The sequence below is a fragment of the Protopterus annectens genome, chromosome 11.part0, assembly GCF_019279795.1.
Source record: "Protopterus annectens isolate FY-2018-M chromosome 11.part0, PAN1.0, whole genome shotgun sequence".
Classification (NCBI taxonomy): Eukaryota; Metazoa; Chordata; order Ceratodontiformes; family Protopteridae; genus Protopterus; species Protopterus annectens.
In genome coordinates this window covers 681,295,049-681,318,994 of record NC_056745.1, presented here as the reverse complement: position 1 = coordinate 681,318,994, position 23,946 = coordinate 681,295,049, and the positions used below count along the sequence as shown (strand labels likewise).

At 40.2% G+C, this 23,946-nt stretch overlaps 1 protein-coding gene across 1 annotated transcript in view; it reads right to left on the bottom strand.

Annotated features, from left to right (window-relative positions):
- POLR3B (RNA polymerase III subunit B) overlaps positions 1 to 23,946 on the bottom strand; it is a gene marked incomplete in the record, with an annotated part of 1,742,661 nt that overhangs the window by 1,114,346 nt on the left and 604,369 nt on the right. Inside the window, 1 exon segment of the mRNA XM_044088141.1 lies at positions 13,641 to 13,803. Within this exon segment, the coding sequence (XP_043944076.1) occupies positions 13,641 to 13,803 (163 nt within the window).

Genomic DNA, 23,946 nt, shown 5'->3' with positions numbered 1-23,946 from the left:
TCAGTGTGTTCCTAAAGTTTTTTCCCCTCTAAAGTTGCTGCCAAAAGCAGTTTTTTTAATCATCATTTTCTCTTTCGGCTGTTCCCTTTAGGGATCGCCACAGCGGATCATCCGTTTCCATTTCTTCCTGTCCTCTGCATATTGCTCTGTCACAGCAACTAGCTGCATGTCCTCTCTCACCACATCCATAAACCTTATCTTAGGCCTTCCTGTTTTCCTCTTACCTGGCAGCTCCATCCTTAGCATCCTTTTCCCAATACACCCAGGATCCCTCTCCTCAGTACATGTCCAAACCAACGCAATCTCACCTCTGATGGTCTCCAAACCGTCCAACCTGAGCTGACCCTCTAATATACTGATTCCTAATCCTGTCCATCCTTGTCACACCCAGTGCAAATCTTAACATCTTTAACTGCCACTTCCAGCTCTGAATCCTGCCTTTTTGTCAATGCCACCGTCTCCAACACATACAACATAGATGGTCTCACTACCCTCTTGTAGACTTTTCCTTTCACTCTTACTGGTACCCATATGTCACAAATCACCCCTGACACTCTTCTCCACCCATTCCACCCTACCTATATTCTCTTCACCTCTACCACACTCACCATTACTCTGAACTGCTGATCCCAAGTACTTAAACTCATCCACCTTCGCCAACTCTACTCCTGCATCCTCACCATTCCTCTATCTGCATCTATATTCACACACACATATTCTGTCTTAGTCCTACTGACCTTCATTCCTCTCCTCTCTAGAGCATATCTCCACCTCTCCAGGGTCTCCTCAACCTGGTCCCTACTCCTACTACAGATCACAATGTCATCTGCAAACATCATAGCCCATGGGGCTTCCTGTCTGATCTCGTCTGTCAACGTGTCCATCACCACTGCAAATACGAAAGGGCTCAGAGCTGATCCTTGATGTAATCCCACCACCACCTTAAACGCATCTGTCACTCCCACTGCAGACTTCACCACTGTCACACTACCCTCGTACATATCCTGTACCACTCTTACATACTTCTCTGCCACTCCTGACTTCCTCATACAATATCCCAACTCCTCTCTAGGCACCATATCATATGCTTTCTCCAAGTCCACAAAGAGACAATGCAACTCCTTCTGACCTTCTCTATATTTCTCCATCAACACTCTCACAGCAAACATCGCATCTGTAGTGCACTTTCCTAGCATGAAACCATACTGCTGATCACTAATCACCACCTCCATTCTTAACCTTGCTTTCACTACTCTTTCCCATAACTTCAAGCTGTGACTGATCAGTTTTATCCCTCTGTAGTTACTACAGCTCTGCACATTACCCTTATTCTTAAAAATCGGTACCAAAACACTTTCTCCACTCCTCAGGCATCCTCTGACTTTCCAAGATTTCATTAAGCAATCTAGTTAAAACCTCCACTGCCATTTCTCCTAAGCTTCCACTGGTATGTCATCTGGACCAACAGCCTTTCCATTCTTCATTCTCTTCATAGCAGTCCGTACTTCCTCCTTGCTAATCTGTTTCACTTCCTGATTCACTATCTCCACATCACCCAACCTTCTCTCTCTCATTCTCTTTATTCATCAGCCCCTCAAAGTACTCTTTCCATCTGCTCAACACACATTTCGCGCTTGTGAGTGCATTTCCCTCACTATCCTACATCACCCTTACCTGCTGCACATCTTTTCCAGCTTGGTCCCTTTGTCTAGCTAATTGGTATAGGTCCTTTTCTCCCTCTTTAGTGTTCAACCTTTCACACAACTCTCCATATGCCTTATCCTTAGCCACACCTCTGCCATGCTCATCTCCTTGTACTCCTGTCTACTTTCTTCTTCTCTCCAACAATCCCACTTCTTCGCCAGCCTCTTCCTCTGCATAATCTCCTGTACTTCCTCATTCCACCACCAGATCTCCTTGTACTTCTTCCTCTGCCAGATGTCATACCAAGCACCTTTCTAGCTGTCTTCCTTACCATCTCTGCTGTGGTTGCCCAGCTATTTGGTAACTCTTCATTGCCCCCCAGTGCCTGGCTTAACTCTTCCCTGAACTCCACCTCACAATCACCCTTTTTCAACTTCCACCATTTGATCCTTGGCACTGCTCTCACACTTGTCCTCCTCTTCTTGATCACCAACATCATCCTACAGACAACCATTCTATGCTGCCTAACTACACTTCCCCCGGTCACCACTTTACAGTCTCCAATCTCCTTCAAACTGGCCCTCCTGCATAGGATATAAACCACTTGTGTGCATCTTCCTCCACTCTTGTCCGTCACCCTATGCTCCTCCCTCTTCTTAAAATACACATTAACCACAGCCATGTCCATCCTTTTGCAAAATCCACTACCATCTGACCTTCTGCATTCCTCTCCTTAGCACCATACCCGCCCATCACTTCCTCATCCCCTCTGTTCCCTTCACCAACATGCCCATTGAAATCCGCTCCAATCACCAGTCTCTCACCCTTGGGTACACTTCACCACCACTTCATCCAACTCACTCCAAATTTTTTCCATGTTCATTTTATCCCACTTATTAGCTATCTCTTCTGAAGTAATTCCTACCTCCCTTAACCCTTAAATCTTATTAATTAACCATTATTTAAACTCCTCTAATAAACAAATAGGAGACCACCAAGGTCTCATTTTTTTCATCGTTACCCAGCATTTTTTGGTACATGACCTAATATAGTCATTGGATGGGTTTCAAAGCTTTTAACATATACTCCTATTAAATGTAAATTGTACCTTGGGGAACAATGTGTGGATTCTGTGTTCTGGCTCCTAAATTCACATTTCTTCAGAAATCTACCTTATTACATTTTTCTAAAGCCTCTGATACATCCTCACTACTGCAAACAAGGTTCCAGTTCCCACCTACAAATAATATTCCCTACTGGAAACTTACTACTCACAAAAGTCTCCTGAACTCAACATTATCTTTAGGTGGAATATAAACACGTTAGTGTAATCCTCATCCACTAATAAATAACCTTTTGCCAACAGAAATCTGCCATTGCCTTTTTTCCCTTCTTTCACTATTAGCCCTATCTCACAATCAACATTACTACCCATTTCCTTTGTCTCCAGTGTTCTGGTGAATGTCAACCATGAAACCATTTCTTTTTTGCCAAAGGCTATCTATCCAAATGCATTTCCTTTAATATTGTTATATGAACCTTGCACTTCATATAATTCCACACTCTGCTTTTGTCCATACTTATAAGACTGATTATATTCCACATTAATTCTGTCAAATAGCTATTCTGATAAAAAGCCATTCCTCCCACATATTTAGCAAAGCAGCTCATTTGAATGTGTATATCTACAATGCTTTCATGGACACACTAGTCTTGTAGGCAGGTCTTGCACACAGTTTAGTCTTCTCATATGTTATTTGAGTCCATGTCACATTTCCTTAGACTTTTTGCTTCAATAAAAAAAACTCAATAATAAAAACAATTCCCCCCAACCTCAACTCACAGCAAACACGTTTCTAAAATAAGAAAACTTTTCCAAAGAAGCAGTTGCTCCAAATCAATCAATGTACAGGTGTTACCTATTCAGAAGTTACGGTTAACTGTGGAAACGAAGACATTAAAACCAGTATTCCTACTTAAGATTGCCATCTGTTATTTCTATCCCCTCTATTTTGTGAAAAGTAACTTGCATGCTTTCAGTAAACATTAATTTTTATCCTTGACAAAAAGTATGCTGGTTAATGTTAAATTAAATGGTACAATGTTTGTACTTAATGACATGTAGCCACGGTGGTGCAGCGGCAAGTGTCACCTCACAGCAAGAGGTTGTCCCATTCGATTCTCAGCTGGAGCGCCTTTTGTGTGGAGTCTGCATGTCTTCCCCGTGGTAGAGTGGCGTTCGAAAGACATGCGTGAATGGGCATGCCTTCGTTGAAGGTTGGGCATCAAGCTGGCACCTCAGCACTGTAAAAATCTACTGCCAATCATTAACGGACCAGAGTTCCGCTGTGGCGACCCCTAACAGGGAAAAGCCGAAAGAAGAAGAATGTTTGTACTTAATACATTAAAATATTACAGTTGCTGAGGAGTCAAGTACTTGTACAACTATTCATTTCCTACAGTTTTAGACTTCATTTCTTACTTTACTTTTTATTTTTTGCTGAACTGGTTGACAATACTCCTCACTCAAAACACACCACCTAGACTGGTCATATAACTGCCTGGTCTTTCAAGCGGTTAGTCTTTCACATCTTTCATAGTTTTTTTCTGGTCTAAAAAACACCGTAGCACAATTTCAAACCTCATTTCTTACTTTAAGTTTTTTCATTTAAGTGCTTACTCATATCCCTATAAAAGTTATTTTCTTTGTACTTCAGAGATAAACAGTAAAAGTCATTCATAATGCAATGTCCAAACAGTTCATAAATAATCACTTGTACCTGCACCCGGATTATTTTCAGCCAAAAGTGAGAACCTCACCTGCAAGAAAGAACTACCATTTTTCACTGTTCCATTATGTCTCTTCTTGTTTCGTAAACTAAAATTAAAAAAATTAAAAAAAAAAAAAAATAATAATCTAAATTAATCACAGCATTTTCTTCACATACAAACAGCATTTTTTTTTTTAGTGATACATGATCATACACCACCACCAGCCAAAGATGACATTATGTTAACTTGCTTCATTCCACAGTACAACTAAAAGAGCACTTTCTTACTTAAACATAACCAACACATTCTGGCAGTGTCAAAACTGCCCCACCACCCAACTTGTATTTAAAATACCTGTAACTGCACAATATACAACGCTACTTTAAATTCATAATAAAATAACATACAATCATCAGGACACAAATTATTAAACAAAAATAAGTTTTATTTACAGTCACTTAAGTCCATTCAATATCCTTCCAAACAAGTGAGTTTTATAGTTCACCTACCAGTTTAACAGTCAAACATCCAGTTGTTTTTCACCTACTTCTTGCAAAATCACAGCTCACATGTCTGAACTACACATAGTCGGTTTAATGTTTTACAGTTCTCAGACTTAATAACTAATCACTTTATCATTGATCTCTTGATCATTTCAATCTCCAAAGGAAAAGGTCTGATTTGAGTGCAAGGTTCTCCTGACTGTTCTTCACGGCTCCTGGGCTTTTCTTTCTGACAGTCAAGCATTTCTCTTTGGAACAATGGAAAACATTTCACTGGCAAAGTCTCTCCTTAGGTTCTCCTAATGACAGGAACTTGAGCAGCTGAATCCACTTCAGCTTTTGGCTCTAAAAACACATTTGATCTTCAAGAAAAACAAACATTCTGAATACAGATGGATATAGCAAATGAAATAACATACTTGCCTCTCGGTATCAGCTGATTGTTGGGGATAAGCACTGTATACGCAGGAGAAGAATCATTTTGTACAAACACTTTGATGTCCCCAATTTTTAGCACCTTCCCTTTTTGCCACAATTTTGCCAGAAACACTGCTTTTTGCTGGTATGATAGTATCTTTACTGTTTTCTGACAGCCAGACTTAAAGCATAAATTTGATGTGCTCTCTCAATTACCAAATGTGGAGCACCAGTCCATTTCCTTATTTATTTCAAAAACTACAGTCTGCTCCTTCCAGTTTCTCTACAAAAATTCTGAGTGTTCTGTCTTAACTCAACTATTTTTGAAATATTTCTTTAGAAAGCCCACGTTCAGCTTTCTTTCCTTCATTTCAATAAATCCTGACAGATAATCTGAATGTCTACTTAAAGCTTTTTATCAGACTTCTGTCTTTTGACTTTGGAAGTGCATTTGATTTATTTTTTCCTTTAAATTACTGAAGTGTTCACTTGTATTAAGGCAGTAAGTTGAACTTTTTTTTTGCTAAACAGCTATGAGATTCTTCCCTGCCAGAACTTTCTTCTTCACTATTCAGTTTTCTTACTTTTTCCAAATTACTTTGCATAATAACTTAGCCAGTAATGACAATATCCCTAAATTATAACTTTTAATTTCTTGGTTTTCACACTGAGAGCTTTAACCAACATATTGCTCACTCGGCTGCCATCTTGGAGGCCCTCTCAACTTAGCACTTGCAAAGGCACTAAAGATCAATCATTCACCTTTAATACTGGGCTCTTCTTGTGCACATCTGCTGCTCAATATTTCTCCCCAGAATTTCAAATTTCAGTATTTTGTTTTTCTATATTACTGATAAAAATATCAAAAAATATAACAATTTAATTTATCATATACCGCCATTTCACTTAAATTAACAAAAAATCATAACTATGAAACTGATGTACAAACAGTACAACTATACATATATTTTCCTTTATCATGAATCTTCCACAAGACATGCATTTTTAAGGTCCGACTGGAAATTCAGCATTTGGCATAATCTGTGCTTTTAGTTATATGAAAAGAAAAATATTGCTCACACATCAGAAGCAGTTCTTGGCCTTCAGGAGTATTTGTATTATCAAAAGTTGCACCGTCTTTTCTATTGTGCCTTGCCTTCCTTTCCATTAGCTTTGTCTGCCCAAAATACCTCTAGATGGTAAATACAGCTAAGCATATATATTCCGATTACTACACAACAGTCGCATCTTCCTGCTAGTGCTGCATTTTCATAATGGCATTTACCAGTCTAATTACTCCAATATTCCCTGGTAATGTTTCCATTTTGGCATGCAAAACATAACAGCATACTTGCTGTATATAATGCAGGTCATCATGTGCCCTTCCAAGCCCTTCTATAGGAGGTTGATATTAACGATATACATATAGTAATTCCACTACTGTACAGCAATTTGACTAACTAAACTTCCCATCCTAAACATATATTGTTTCATACCCGATATAATTCTAGCCATCCTCACTAGAACACCCTGCAAGAGAGCTGTACTGTAACTCAATGCTTATATAACCCTATTACCATTGCATGAGGTATTGGCAGAACAGGTGACCACACAATTCAAGCACATCTCTAGTATCACTAGCAATGCAATTACATTCCCTATTACAGTGCATCTAGCCGATTTACTTTCTAGTTCTTATTCAAGACAAAAATTATAGTAATTAATTCACCCAACAGGTTCAAATAATCAACCAGCTTAATTACATATTTGACTAAATCGCCAGTACGCAAGTATCAAACACAGATAAAGTTTGCAGCTACCTGACATAGTTCTTGGCAATAATTAGAGCTGAACAAGCATGTTATTTATTATTACAGCCCAAACACACTGGCAGAGTCCTGTTTTTGATGTCTCTATATACTCGTTTACTCAATGGTAATGACTCATTTTGGATACTTAAGACATAACAGCTTCCCATTTAAAGTAAAATATGTGCCCTTTCTGGAATTTGTCTACTATTACATTAATATTACCACATTATACATTCCAATTTTATTACTGTATGTCAATCTGACTACCCTTCTTTAAAGTATAATGGCTCAGAATTAAAGATGACCTCTCCCTGCAGACTCTCACTATATACTAATGGGCCCATATTTAATATCACCAGCTTTTTCTCAGGACATATTAACCTTTACTCTCCTGACCTGCCCCATCAGAAATGCAGAAGTCATACTAATATATGTCTAAGACATCCTTATCAAATTTTTCTGACATGGCTTACATTACCCAAAACATATGACAAAAGCTGAATATATAGCCTTAAAATACAGTTTACATATCTCCAAAGTATGATTAGTAAAATTATAGTAACACTTCACTGTGTTAAGTTTAGACAAGCAGCCACTACCCTCATTATATCCCCATCAACCCATTTGACTCAACAGCCATTAAAAGCATTCAACATACCTACAGAGGTATTTACAATTCTTACTGATTTTTTTCCAAAATGTTTGTGCCTTGTGTGGCAACGGCTGCTTCGGTTCCACAGAGAAATATGCATTGTCTGTCTTGTTTTACCTCAAAATCTACAGAAAATAAAGAATCAAGGGCAAATACCAAAGGTATGTCAAGTTATAATGCTGACAGACTCTTAGAAATTTGATTTTTAAGTTCACCATACTGTATGTTTGATGGTCTGTTGCTAGAGAAGCCTATAAGGCCTAATACATTCAAAGAACTCCACAAACTGGAAACTATACTGAAGCATGGCCAAAAATGCATAGATCAAGCAAATCGGACTTCCACCACTCAAGAGGATGCATATTAGAAAGAAGAGATGTGAAAGATAAAGGAAATTATGTTTTCGTGTTGGTCTAACTGCCAGAGTCCCCCAGGCCTCCCCCAGGCCTGCACTTTCCTCTATGCTACTGGCAAATGCTTGCTCCCTGGATAATAAGATGGACTACTTAAGGCTGGAGTTCTCCATGCAAAATAACGCGAGAAACAGTTGCTTGCTTGTGTTCACAGAGACGTGGCCAAGTTCTAATATAAATGATAGTGAAATCTATGTGGATGGGATGACACTATTTCGAACTGACAGGAACCAGTCCGTCAGTGGTAAATCTCGAGAAGGGGTGTGTGCATTTACGTACAAAACTGGTTTACCAACTGCAAAGTTGGTTACCACCCACTGCTCTGAGAACACTGAGTTCATGTCACTAAAATGTAAACCCCTTCTACTTAACAAGGGAGTTTAGTGGTGTGAGCATCACAGCTGATTACATCACTCCCTGTGCCAATACCAATGAGTCAGCGGCCACTGGCCACACTTTACCAGTCCATAAATGATACGCAAAACAAGAATCCAGAGTTTGCTTACATAACAGCAGGTGACTTACTTCAACCAAGCCAACCTGACATCTGTACTACCCCACTACCACCAGCACGTGAACTTCGCAACAAGGGGGGAGAACATACTGGACAAGGTCTTCAACGTAAAACTAGTTTATAAGGTAGTAACCCATCTACATTTGGGTAACTTGGACCAGCTTAACATTATGCTAGTTCCTGCATACAGACCACTGTTAAACAAAAGTAAACCATCAAAGAAACAAGAAAGGTATGGCCACAGGGTGAAGTGCAGCACTACAGAATTGCTTCGAAAGCACAAACTGGAATGGGTTTAAGGAGGCGGCCACAGTGAATCACGACATCGACCTAGAGGAGCATACAGAGTCTGTGATGGCCTATATCTCAAAGTGTGTGGATGATGTGGCAGTCACCAACAGCATCACCACACAGGCAAATCAGAAACCCCGGCTGACGAGTGGGGTATATGAGCTCCTAAAAGCACGGAATGCTGCATTCAAATCAAAGGACAAGGGCACCCTCAGGGAAGTCAGGGCAAAGCTCAACAGAGGAATAAATGAGGCAAAGCGTGGCTATGGTCAGAGAATTCAAGTTCACTTCTCTGACCTGAGGGACGCCAGGCATCTGTGGCAAGGGATACAACATATAACAGACTACAGGCCTATTTCTTCCCAATGTGATGAAAACACCGAATTCCTAAATTAGCTTATCATCTACTTCAGCAGGTTCAATGAAGGAAACAATACCATGGCAACAAATCTCCCATTCAAACAAGGTGATGAAGTGCTCTGCCTCAACCTAGCAGATTTTCAGAGGACCCTAAGTTGAGTAAATCTTAGAAAAGCAGCTAGTCCTGATAACATTCAGGGGTGGGTAATCAGAGACTGTGCTGCTTGCTCAACTGTCAACCGTACTTGCAGACATATTCAACACATCTCTGTGCCAGGCTGTAGCACCCAAGTGCTTCAAGAATACAACAATCATACTACTACCCAAGAAGTCTCAGCCAGCAAACCTAAATGATTATCGTACAAGTGCTCTCACCTCCATGGTAGTGAAGTGTTTTAAGCGGTTGATCAAGGACCATATAGCATCAAGCCTACCTGCAAGACTGGACCCGCTCCAATTTAATTATCGATCCAATCACTCCAAAACAAATGCCATTTTATTAGCACTTCACAAATACATGGCACATCTGGAAAACAAGAACTGTTAAGTTCTGATGCTATTCATCGATTTCAGCTCTACCTTCAATATGGTCATTCCACACCATTTGACAGAGAAGCTGGTCCAGATGGGCGTCAGCACCCCCTTCATGCAACTGGACTTTCTCATTGACAGACCCCAAAAAGTATGCATGAGTAAAAACAAGTCAAAGAGGATAACATTGAGCAAGGGAATCCCTCAAGGATGTGTCCTGAGCCTGCTACTGTTCACAATGCTGATGCATGACTGCATCGCCAAGCACAGATTGAACCACATCATGAAGTTCGTGGATGATATCACAGTTGTAGGTCTTATCAGCAATGGTGACTAAACAGCTTAGAGAGAGGAGGTGAACCATCTGATCAACTGGTGTAACATCAATAACCTGGCTTTGAACGTAAATAAGGATGGCGCAGTGGTGCAGCGGTAGCGTTGTCGCCTCACAGCAAGAGGTTTTCCAGTTCGATTCTCTGCTGGGGAGCCTTCTGTTTGGAGTTTGCATGTCCTCCCTGCATTCATGTGGGTTTCCTCCGGGTACTCCAGTTTCTTCCCACATTACAAAGACATGCATTTCTCCCTGGGCCTCCGCTGAAAATTGGCTTTGTTCCAAGTCGGACTTTACCTGTTAACAAATAATAAATAAAATAAGATCAAAGAGTTAATAATGGACTACAGGAGGAATCAGGAAGCATATCATCCCCTCAGAATTAAAAGGGAAACAGTTGAGAGGGTGAAGAGCACCAAATTTCTGGGGGTGCACATCTCAGAGGACTTGTCATGGTTGACAAACACTAATTACATTGTCAAGAATGTCCACACTGCCTACGAAGGCTGAGGAAAGCAAACCTTCCACCTTCTGTCCTCAAAGCCTTCTATAGGGGTACCATCAAAAGCACCTTGACAAGCAATCTCATAGTTTGGTATGGGAACTGCAAGACTTCGGACTGCAAAGCTCTCCAATAGGTGGTGAGGGTAGGGGAGAGGATTATAGGGTCCTCACTCCCATCCTTACAGGACCTGCATGAGGCTCAGTGTAAAAGCAGAGCCAAAAAGATAGTCAATGACCTCACTCACCCTGCACATGGAGACAGCACTTTTTGTTTGTCTTCAGGCAGGCATTACCTCAGTATGCGTTGCAAGTCATCCAGACTTAGCAGCTTCTTTCCACAAGCCATCAGACTGTTGAACTCTGATAACATACACAATAACAGGACATCAGATCAATCAGTTACACAGCTGAAGGAAAAACTTCTCTGTGCAATATTCAATGCAAATTGCACTAAATGGTGCAATAGCTAAGCTGGTTCTTCCCTCATATTCTGTACAATATATACATGTGCAATACTGAATGCTGCTACTAGTTATATGAGGAAAACCGATATCAGGGCAGCTGTCTACTGTTACTGTGTTAAACAGCCATGTGTTTTTTCTTGTATTTATGAGCTGCCTGCACTTGAGACCAAAACAAAATTTCGTTCAGCTTACAGTGGTTGGGCCTGAATGGCAATAAAGCTTATTTTGACTTTTTTATATATTGAATGATAGTTTCCAATACTAACATTCAAACTAGTTTTCCTCATATTCCACAAGCTTCCTTTTTCCATCAGTTTCTGTTTGAACAATGGAAAAGGCAAGGAATATTTCTTAAAACTTGGCTGATCTTCATCACTGATTTCTCTGTCTCACTCTCACAGAATAACTCTTCAGCCACCACATGAATTTTCACATTACTTCAGACAATTATTCTGTTCTTATGAATCCACAGAAGCTCTGATCCTAGCAAGAATAATAACTTAAAGTAAGCCAAATACACCAGTCAGAATTTCATTTTTTTTTTGCTGAAAAAGTTATACAGCTGTGAGAAACTAAAATTTTTTGGTCTGGTATCTGCAGTTGAAGTAGTCATCAATTCTGTAATCCGTTTATCTAGTTTGGATATTATACAGCTCTGTGACCTTGCTGCCGAGGGGCTACTAGATGCAAAGTGCTGTCTCCATTTTTATCCTCTACTCTGCAGCTGAACTTCAGCTGCCAATAAGCTCTTTCCATTCACTGGGTCTACTGGACTTGGCTTAGCCTCCCTGTGGGCTCAATCCAACTCACATTCAAGGCTAATAGGAAACTGAAGATGCTGGTGCAGCATCATACTGCTGCTGGGGAGTGTGCTTTAAGCATATGCTACCCCTCTGCAGCCTCAAAAGCTCCACAATTGCTACCTTTGGGAGCAGTATGCCCATTCCCACTCATGTACAACCTCTAGGAACACCTCTTCCGCAGCATGGAGATAATCCCTCCAGCACCCACGACAATAATCAAACATAGGTCATCTGGGGTGCAGTAACGGCTTTATCCCTCTGTGCCACAGGGCTGTGCTCCTTCCCACTTTCTTGGATGCTAATGACACACAATATGGTCCATATGACATTTCTTCTGTCTAAATCCTCCCTTGAGTGCAAGATCTTCATGTATACACAAAGATGTGGCACTACACACTGATCACAAGTTGGTCAACATCCTTTTTATTTAAAGCTGAAATTAATATAATTTTATTTTATAACCACCACCAACTGAAGCAATCAAGTCTTAACATCTACTTGCATTTCTTTTCAAAAGTACAATTTCTGTACTATAAATCATATTTTACTACAGAGCCTATACTTAAAGCTTTACTTCAGAGGACATGAGTGAAAAGTGCTATTAATCAATTTGATATACTCTGCAATTAACTACAAATTAGTAAAGAGTAATGACATCATAAAGGATCCGACTGACAACTCAGGACAGAAAATAGCCAAGGCCAGAAGAACTAGAGGGCAGTTTGCTGGACGCAGGCTCTTAGCCAGTGCACATTTTGTAGCCTACTGCCTGATAGTCTAGTGGCCCTAGCCGCAGAACAACTGGCAGTCAACTGCTGCAGCTGGCCTCCTTGATCTAAAATAAATTTGCCGCTTTGCTTTACAAACAGTAGACACCTGAATCAAACTGACATGAAAAGTGACAGAAAACAGCTGGTAGGCTTCAAGCCTCCATGCATAAATATGAAAGGTGTCTAACTACAAATGAAAGAAAAGCCACTATACATTAGTTATGACACTGAGGCATGTTTTAACAGAAAATTGTCTTACTCTACTTGCTGAAGTAAACTAGTTCATAAAGACATGACTTGCTACCCATGTAGCTCATCAAAATGTCCCAACACATAGCTTTTCTGTGTTACACTACAAAATCAGATTAGCAAATATTATCTGGTTTGTAGCATCTAAGACAAACTACAGCTTCTGACAAGCAAATACGAAAAGAGTTGTATTGCAAGACAAATCGCAACGCTTCGGGTCAAGAACAGGATTAGGATGCCATATATTAATACATAAGCATCAAGGGCAACTCCAAACCACCCAACTGACCACAGCAGCTTGTAATGGAAGCAAAAAAAGCAAATTAGTTACAGTTCAAGGTTTTACCCTCTGCAACTGACATGTAACATGAGCTCTAATGTTTTAAATAACCTGCAAGTACTTAGCCAAAGAAAGAGTTGAGACAATTCTGCTTACTGAAGGTGCGCACTAAAGACCATGCATTTGGCTGCAGCACACATCTGCAATAGAAACTCTGCTAAAAATGGCCTGGAAGCAGCAGCCACTCTAATGCAGTGGGCTCTGGCCATAGCATCATCCAATAAGGAGCTAACCTTCTGATGGCCTAATACTTTATTAAACACGTACGTACCATTCAGGAATACAACAAAGACATTTGGGTAGGAAAGCTCTTCACCACACAGCAGATTCACATCTTCTACACCCAAGTTGAAGGCTAACTTGATAATCGGGCCATCCTCCATGTCAGTTGTAATATGGGTCATCAGAGCTAGGTTCTTCACTAGACCGCAGGCCTACAGAAAAAGGAAGAAGAAGCAATTTTAAATCTACAAAATATCTGCAAAAACAGAATTACGTAGGCTCACTGTAAGCAATTAAAGCTTAGGACCTTTTGCCATTAAAAAGCATTAACACTGTTATCCATGTTAATATTTCTATATAAAATGCCTAACAAAAGCCTAACTGCATTCTGAAATAGAGATTTTTCATGTGCTTGGTGTTAATTCAAAAATATGGTGAACAACTGACTTACAAAATGCATCCATATGTATATTTGTTAGCCAGGTTATGTTCAACTTGTATATGCAGTGCCAAGAGGAAAACAATGGATTAAATTGTCCCTATACTGCTGATTATAGCAGACTGCTAACTAAAAAACTGGAGAAACAAAGTCAAATTCACAACACAATTAATTAAAAAAATACATACAGTGCAAGCAAAGTTTGGCAAGCATGCTTAAGACATTGCGTTGGCAGCACATTAAAAGGATTGATTGGCCAATAATAAACCATATGTTCTTATAAAAAATAATCTCATAGGTGCTACATACAGTCCACCGACCACAATCTGGAAATTTTTCTGGAAGCTCTCACATCAACAAAGATATGTGTGTGTGTGTGTGTGTGTGTGTGTGTGTGTGTGTGTGTGTGTGTATATATATATATATATATATATATATATATATATATATATATATATATATATATGTATATATATGTATGTGTGTGTCTATATGTACACAAACACACGTGTATACATATTTACACACACCTGATGAATGCCATGACTGGACAAACAAGCACGCTTATTTCCAGGTGCATCACCCTGCCCTCTAACCACTACTGACCATCTGCTTGCAGATCTAGGAATAATGAATATTTGCCTCTACACTGTTAACTAATATACTTGTAAATACTCACCCAACTTGCAAGGAACCTGACTGACTAAAGCTGGTCCTTTTCATAAACCAAACAATGTCTTCTTCAAAAACTAATTGATAGGTTGAAAGCATATCATCTGTATCTAGCCTCCAAGCCCCTACATAACTTTTTGATTGGACTGAATTCTGCAATGCAAACTGCTAGAATGAAAGAAGTCAGAGGACCATAAAAAGGCAACACTCTGAAGGTCAATTCTTGCATCACTGGTATTCCAAAGGAGCTAGGACTCCTAGAGCAAAGAACAATGACAATTACGCTTACTGAAGGTATGTAGTGAAGACCATGCAAGTGGTTGCACCACACATCTGCAACAGAAACATTGCTGATAAATGGCCTGGAAGTAACCAATTTAATAGACTGGGCTCTGGCCTCAGCATCTTCTGATGAGCAGCTAACCTTCTGATGGCAAAATACAATGTACCTGACAATCGGCCTGGAAAATGATTGGCATATGAAGTCTTCTCACCCTGGAGCAAAGGAAATGTAAAACTAGCCTATCATATTAAATTTGTGCAGCCATGTAACAAAACTCTCTAATTATGATAATCGATGATCATGGAGTAAAAGGTTTTCTCTCATGATTGCTGCCCCCCCAACCCACACACCATTGCCACCAAAAATACTGAGAGAGAAACATAACAGTTCAGTGAGTATTCAGATACCACCTTTGAAAGGAGACATTACATCATCCTAAAGGGCATCTGATCCTAATGAAAGGTCAATATGTTTCCTAAAAATAAACCCAGAAGCCATGATATTCTTCAAAAAGAGGTGATGGTTACCAGGAACAGCATTTTCCACAAAATTACCTTAAACACTACCAAACTAGCAGGCACAAATGGTGGTCAGGCAATAATGAGGTTCAGGCCACATAGAAGGGAAGGGACTAATGCAGCACTCCTTTAAGGAACTGCTTAGCCAGACAGTGATGGACTACAACTCTGCACTCTATAATGTCAGACAGTACTTAAAATGCACGCATGCTGACTAGAGTAACTGAAGATTGAATCATGTCCGAGACAAGTCAGGCTCACCTGTAAGCTAACAGGATGATGCAGTAACAGTAAAGGTTTACACAAAAGCAGACCTGACTATGTGACAGCATATAGCAGTACAGCCTTCTTAGCAGTCTTAATGATGTTCAAAACCTTAGCCAACAAATCTGTCAGGATCAGGGACTCTGCACTAGGAGCTAGGTGACATGCAGCACACCGTCACCCTAGACATGGCGGGTGCTTTCTTTGCTAGGAATGGGTACATGGGTAAATTTGATACAGGAGGTAAGCCTGAGAGCCACACCCTTCTCAATCACCAAAAGAAAAAGAATTAGTCATGTTTTTATTTCCCAGTACTATGACACGTGGGAATAACAGGAAGACATATGAGAGGGTCCTATACCACAGAGTTTCCATCACAACTCCCCCCTTGTCCTGCTGAACCAAGCAGGAGAAAGGAGAGACATTTTCCAGGTGGCAAACACAAAAATGATACACTTACCATAACAATACATCTTCATGATCCACATCTGTCCTGTTCCAGAAGGTAGATTTGGTCAATGCATGTCTTACCAATTTGGCTTCAAAGGCTTTCCCAAAATCTAAAGCTCTTCCCCAACTCTCATAATGCTCCTTGTCATTCACTTCTACAAATCTAGTTTGTCTGCTAATTAGCTAAAAAGCTAAAATAGAGGCCCCAGGGTACCTAAAACTAAGGCGTACATATCCTCTGTAGCAAGATCTCGGATTCTGTCAAACTAGGCCAATAGATACTATGACGATCTAGCAAGAAAAGACAGGACAGTATGTTGACGTGGATGGATGAGTATTATGAAGCTCTACTGTTATGGCAAGTACACATTTTATATCTTACTTGATCCAATTTATCCACTTCAATAAGTGGAGACAGAGCTCCTAGCTGTATGTATCGGGAGAAACCTGCAAACTCTTTGGACTACTAGATATTACAAGACAGAAGAAATACAGCTGACTGAGGGTCAAAGATGATAGCGAGAGAGAGGGAAAAAAAGGAGAAAACTGATTCAGATTAGGGTAAAACAAAAGGATATGGACAAAAATTCTTCTATCAAAGTTCACAGGAGGGACTTTGCATGCTAGCAAGCCTAGTCAGCTCCTCAGGAAGATCTGATTTCTCCAACAAAAGTTCCCACCACAGCTGGTCTTCATTTAGCCCATCCCACAGAGAAGACTCTGTAGCTTGTCTACAGAGTGAAGACCATATAGGTACAAAGAGGGAGCTCCTCCATTCATATGGATTGGGACAAAATCTATTTTCCATCTGCTTTAGGGGTGGTTACAGAAGGACTTGCTAACTCCAGATCATATCCTGCACCCTTAAGGAGTTCTTTTGGCACCAGGTGTTTCTATTCAAAGATTCAAAGAAACTTTGTCATTTAGGACCACACAAGTGCAGCCTAAATAAAATTACAAAGTCAGCTCACGAGAGAAATGCAGTGCAAATAACATAAGAAAACAACACTTATGACATGCAAGAGGTATTTCACATTACATAAACACACTCAATATCTATTATCCAATGAAAATACCACCACCAAACCCTTTCACACTTAACATAGAGAATAAATAGAGACTAGTGTACAGCAGCGGTTTAGTTACTATATTGTACTTGGTAACCTTAGACATGACTAAGTATAGCCATCATATTGCATAATAGTTAATACTGGCAGTAACTGCTCAGAGCAGCAGGTTAAATGAAAAAAAAAAAAAAAAAAGAGGATTCAATGCATCAGATATTATGGTTGGTGTCAGAGTTAAGTCTCACAGTTGTAGGATACAAACTGTTCCCGAATCTGGTAGTCCTACAGAGGAAGCTGTAGTACCTTCTTCCAGACACAAGTTATAAGAACCAGTTGTGGGCCGGACAGGTCGAAATCAGCTAGAATTTTGTATGTTCTCTTTCTTGCTCTTGTAAAGAAAAGCTCCTGAATAGAAGGGAGGTTTGTGTCCAAGATTTTGCCAGACACCCTCACTACCCTCTGTAATTTCTTCTCAGCAACTGTGCAGTTGTTGAACCATGCTATCAAGCTCCTAGTGAGGATGCTCTAGATAGTTTCCCTATAAAAAGTGGTAAGAGCAAACAGTGGGAGCCTGGCCTTTTTGAGCTTTCTCAGGAGGTGAAGCATCTGTTGAGCCTTGACTATATGGTTGGTATTAACAGTCCAGAAGAGATCTGAGATGTGAAGGCCCAGGAACTTGGTTTTGACTTTCTCTACTACCTCCCCTTTGATAATGAGTGGTTGGTGAACTGCTGCCTTTTTCCTAAAGTCCACAACATTTCTTTGGTCTTATTAACATTCAGGTCCAGATTGTTCCTGTCATACCAAGCAATCAAATTGTCCACCTCATTCCTGTAGTTATGCTCATCCCCACCACTGTGACCCACAACTGTGTTATCAGCAAATCTTATAATATGGTTTGAGTTGTGTTTTGCAGTACAGTCGAGGATGGTGAAAAGCAAGGGGCTGAGCACACAACCTTGGGGAACACTTGTATTCAGGACTGTGTTGAGAGGTGTTGTTTCCAGCGCATGTCCATTGGGGTCTACTAATCAAAGTCAAGAGTCCAGTTACATAGGTGCTTGGTTATCCCGTGTTTCACAAGCTTATCCACCAGTTGCATCGGTATCACAGTGTTGAACACAAAACTGAAGTCAATGTACAGCAGCCTTATGTAGTTGTTTCTCCCTTCTAGGTGTTACAGTGCAAGGTGTAGTGTGACTTGTATTGAGTCCGCAGTCTATTTGCTTGGTATGCAAACTGGAGCAATTCAAAGGACTTGGGCAGACCCGCAGATAAATGTTTCTTCACAATTCTCTCAAAGCACTTCATGACGTTTGAGGTTAAGGCGACCGGTCTGAAGTCATTCAGACAAGTAGGGATGGGTTTCTTCAGAAGTGGGACAATACTTATTTCCTTGAAATGCGGGGGGAACTTCTTCCATAGCAAGGGATGAGTTGTAGATGTCTGTCAGTACCAGACGTAACTTATCAGCACACCCCTTCAACAATTTGCTAGGTATGTTATCTAGTCCAGCAGTCTTCCTAGGATTCACCTTCTTAAGTTGAAGTTTCACCTCCTTGGAGTTTAAGATGAGTTCTTTGTCAGTGTTTTAGAAGGTACTGTGGTGGTGTTCTCCTCAAACCTGCCAAACAGAGAGTTCAGTTCATTCAGGAATTCCAAGCTGTCATCACTTTGTGGTGTTCTGGTTGGTGAGCTGCTATATCCCCTTGCCAGAGGCTTCTCCAGTCCCTCATGTCTTGGAACCAGATCTGAATTTTCCTCCCATACTCCCTTCTTTGCCTCTTTGATGCCCTTTTTCAGATCTTGCCTGGCAGCCTTTAACCTTTGTCATTTGCCCTGAACGCTATGTTTCTTTCCCTCAGTAGCTCGTAGAAATTCCTGGTGAGCCAGGGCTTCTGATTAGCTCTTATAGTGATGGTTTTCATGGTGGTTACATCCTCCACATATTTATGTAGGCAAAAACTGATTTAGTATGGGTGTCTATGTCTAACTGGAGGTTGTGCGTAGCCACTTCTTTGAAGACCTCCCAGCAGGTGGTATTGAAACAGTCCTGAAGGCAATCCATGGAACCCTAAAGCCAGATTCTGATCTGTTTAGTTATTTTTTCTCTGATCAAAGCCATTTTATAGGTAGGCAGAAACAGGATGGCAGTGTGATCAAGGCTGCCTATGCTGGGGTGCTTCAAAGCTTTAAAGGCTCCTTTAATACTGCTGTAAGCTTTTGCCCAAGGTATTCTCCCCTCTGGTGGGGAAATCCACATACTGATAAAAATGGGTTAGCACCTCCTTAAGCTCAGCTCTGTTGAAATTACCTGCTATCACATGTGCAAATTCTGTGTTTCTGCTTTGTAGCTCACAGATAATATTAAGTTTATTTTGAGCTTCAGATAATATTAAGTTTATTTTGAGCTTCAGTGGTGTTAGCACTGAGGGGGACATACACTGCTGTGACATATATCCCACTGATTTCCCTTGGCACATACAAAGGTCTACATTTTAGTGTCAATATTTCCACATCTTCGTAGTAGTATGATTGAACAAGCTTAGTCTTTGCACCATCTGTTATTAACATAGATGTATACACCACCACCATTAGCTTTACATACATCTGCTCTAAAGAGTTAGCCCATCTAGGTTCACAGGATTGTCACTAATGTTACTATGTAGCCAGGTTTCAGAGAAAATGAACAAAAAAGTGTCCCTCACCTTAATTTTTGTGAGCGCCATTCTCAAATAGTCCATCTTGTTATCCAGTGAGCAGACATTTGCAAGTAATACTAAATGTAATGTAGGTCTGTGGGGGTTTCTCTTCAGTTTAGCAGCAGCTCTGCCTCTGCAGCCGCTTTCCAATTCTTTCACATCTTTTTCTTTTGTAGCTGCTGAGCCAAATGTTGTACTAGTATATTCCACATCAGTTTCAGTGTTTTTTCTTTGTACACTGGGGTCTCACTGTCTTCCACCTTGGTGTTATTGGTTATTCTTCCATTGATGCTGATGCTCTGGATACAGATACTCCTCGTGTCAACTCATTCAGGATGTCTAGGAAGGAGGTCAGACCCAGGTTGCCACCAAAGAAAGTTTATTTTTCGGTGATGCCATCATCCACATTCAAATGTTTGGTACCAAAACCATACTCAGCACTGAGGATAACGGTTTGGTGCTGAAAACTAACAGCCCCATAGCCTTGGAGTTTTCATTTGGTTCAAGTCATGGTGTTGGTGGTCTCAGCAATGACTGCTACAGTTTTAGTGCCAGAGTTAATGGAATCCATCCCAAGGCAATCTCTTAGGTTGATAGAGCCCACGCAGGAGATAACTTTCACTTCAGTTCTATCCCATGACACTAAGACCTTTGGCTTCTCAAACCTGCACCAACAAAGATGAGTACCAGAAGGTCTCCAAAGTGCTTATACCTCTGATGAATACTCCTCTTCCAATCACTCCTTTGAGTGTGCCAAGAAAAAGGGAGTGTAAGAGGTGCACCTTGACTCTACCACAGCATCCCAACCTCAAATCTAGGTGAAGGTGAGGGCTCTCTTGATCCCTCCAGAAGACTCCAAATTCAAGGAAATCCTGAAATTGTCGAGACAGACAGCATCCTGACTCACTGATGATCTCATCCTTGAGGAAGAGAGCCTTCCCCGGATGACAATCTATTTGTGGAGGCTTAATGAGCACCTGCTGTGCCAAGAGCTTACTTCGTAGAAACAGGATAAAATCTTCTGATCGCCCAAGGACAGACCTGTTTAGAATAAGGTGGCTCTTCTTGCAAACGTAAGTGTGGTGGTAGTTTCTACAAAAAAGGAGTTTTCTGAGCACAGTCCAGTGATCCATACCCCAGATAAATATTTTTGGGTATAGGTAATGGATAATATGGGTAAAGTGTGCATTTACACATGGTACTCCTGCCATATGAGCACTGAACTACATGGTGGCACTTCACCCATTTTCAATGCGATCTGGTGGAGAAAACCCTTGACATGCTGAAAAAGTTGCCTCATACCTATTGACATTTTAAGAAAGAATCAAAGGTTGCAACAGTGAAAGGTATCTTATTTCTGTAAGGCTGATTCATAATGCAACAGATGGGACAGTGACATAGGAAAAATAAATTAAATGTACGCAGATGTAATTAAAATAAATGAAACATTGAACTAATACATAAACTTAAAATAACAAAAGGCTGGATAAATATAAATAACTAGCTAGACAGATTAACTGAAAAAACTGCAAAAATCTCAAGTTAAAATGAAGAAAGTGCTGGCTGAGTATGAGGTTTCATAAGAAGAGCCATTTCAAAAAAAAAAAAAAAAGTGTTAGAAGACCCTGAGATTTTCTGCGGTACCAGAAAAACTGAAAGGAACGGACTGTATTAATTTTATAAAAGCACAAATAAACAACTGGACTGGTGTCCCACCACAGAGTTTAATTGATAGGGCACATCCAATGTATGCTCCAAACCTGGCCATGAGAAAAAAGCCACCACCTTACTAGTAAATATGCAATCATACTTTTAGAAATTAATTCTGACAAAACTGACAGAAAGGAAAAGTGTTAAAAACGAGACAGTGTGTTTGTGGAAAATGATTATTCTCTAAACACCAGGCAGAACAGGATCAAATTTATCCCAGCAATAAGGGAATTGTGACAGGCAAATGTGAGATTCAATCTGCTATATCTAGCTGTCTTCTACATTCTGCTTTTTCCCGGTTAGGGGTCGCCACAGCGGATCACCTGTCCGCTCGATTGGCAGTGGAGTTTTACGGTGTCGAGTTGCCAGCCCTGGCGCCCAACCTTCCACAGAAGGCACACACACACACACACACACACACACACACACACACACACACACACACACACACACACACACACACACACACACACACACACACACACACACACACACACACACACACACACACACACACACACACACACACACACCTAGGGCCAATTTAGAGTGTCCAATCCACCTACAGCATGTCTTTGGGATGTGGGAGGAAACCGAAGCACCTGGAGGAAACCCATGCGACCACAGGGAGGACATGCAGACTCCGCACAGAAGGCACCCCAGCCGAGAATCGAACCATATATCTAGCTGTCGTCAGAGTATTTATTCCTGGAGGATCAAAGACATTTTTTATACAGAACAGGCTAAGAAGGAAATGAGGTTATCAACAAAATGTGAGCCAGCAAACAGAAGGGGAACTCTGCTCTTTATTCTTTTAACAAAGCTCAGACAGAAACTTTGCCATCGAAATCCTTTCCAACTTTCCAAAGGAAAATGCTTAACAGACGGGGGAAAAAGTTGACTACAAGAATCGGGGGGAGATGATCAGGAAGACCAGAAAAGCAGAAATAAATGAATAAATGGGAGATTATAAAGATCAATCACATTTGAGAAATATGGCTTAGAAAAAAAGGTGCTTGGCAAAGACTGAACTTTTGTTCATTTTGTTAAACTTCTGGGTGGACTGTACAGCACATACCCCACTTTATGCCATTAATGCTTAGGAAAACACTAAAGAGGAAAAAAAAAGTAATTGTAGGCAATAATGTTGTTCTCATTAGTATTTATCATGAAATGTTTCATACAAACTGCACATTATACTGTAAATGCAGCTTTGCAAAGTGTGCAGTCGAGGGCATTTTAAATGTAAGGGAGTCTTCAGTGACTGTTGTAGAAGTTAAAGATGTTAAATTTATACATAGTACTTCTTAAGTTGCAACAAATATAGGCAAGAGAAAAATGCTAACAGAATCAAGTTTAACAATGCTGCGATCCTAGGCTGCTGGGGTTGGAACTGGGGTGTATAACTGTACTGATTATATTATACATGGAATTAAGCTAATGCTTTTCCTTGTTTTTACAAGGATGGATGCCTAAAATAATGTCCCTGGTTTAAGCTGTAATTGAATAGGCTTTAAAAAACAATAATAAAAGCCATGAAAAATGTTAAATTTCTTGCATCTGCAAAGATATTAGCTACCCCCTCCCCATTCACACATGTTCAATGGGAAACAATCTGCTGCTAGTCAGATAGAATTAGTAAATTTCACAAAGAACAGAACTTAAGATTCCACCATGTTTTTTCTCATTGTTTTTACAAGTGCCAGCAATTAATCTTGAGAGAGCTCTGAGTATTCACTGCTGAGGGAAATACAAAATTTAAAGATACAATGGAAAGCAGTTCAGTGAAAAAGAAACTTTGAAATTATGGGAAGCAGCCTTAATTTCAAAGATTTTATCAGAACACACTGCACAGTTTAGGTTTGCTTGGGGCCAGTCAGTGCACTTTCTTAAAGCTGAAGATGAATGTTTTCTAAAAGCATACAAGCTGTTTTTCACATCTGGGAGGAGAACAGAGATAAGAAAAGAACAAAGTGTGAGAACACAAGATGCAACATGCACTTTAAGCATGTGTAACCTTAATTTTTTATTTAGGTAATGCCTGTGGGTGCAGCTGTCAATCGGGGCAATTGTTCCTATCTGGAGGATTAAACCATTTTCAAAATCTGCATAGTTTGCGTGATTAGTTAATACCAGATAGACTGCTCTTAAAATGTAATTAGTTTTTCATTTTGGAGTTATCATTAAAGCAAAACGTCTTGAAAATTGTCTCACAGGTTGAAATGGAGATAAACAACTGTATATAAGATC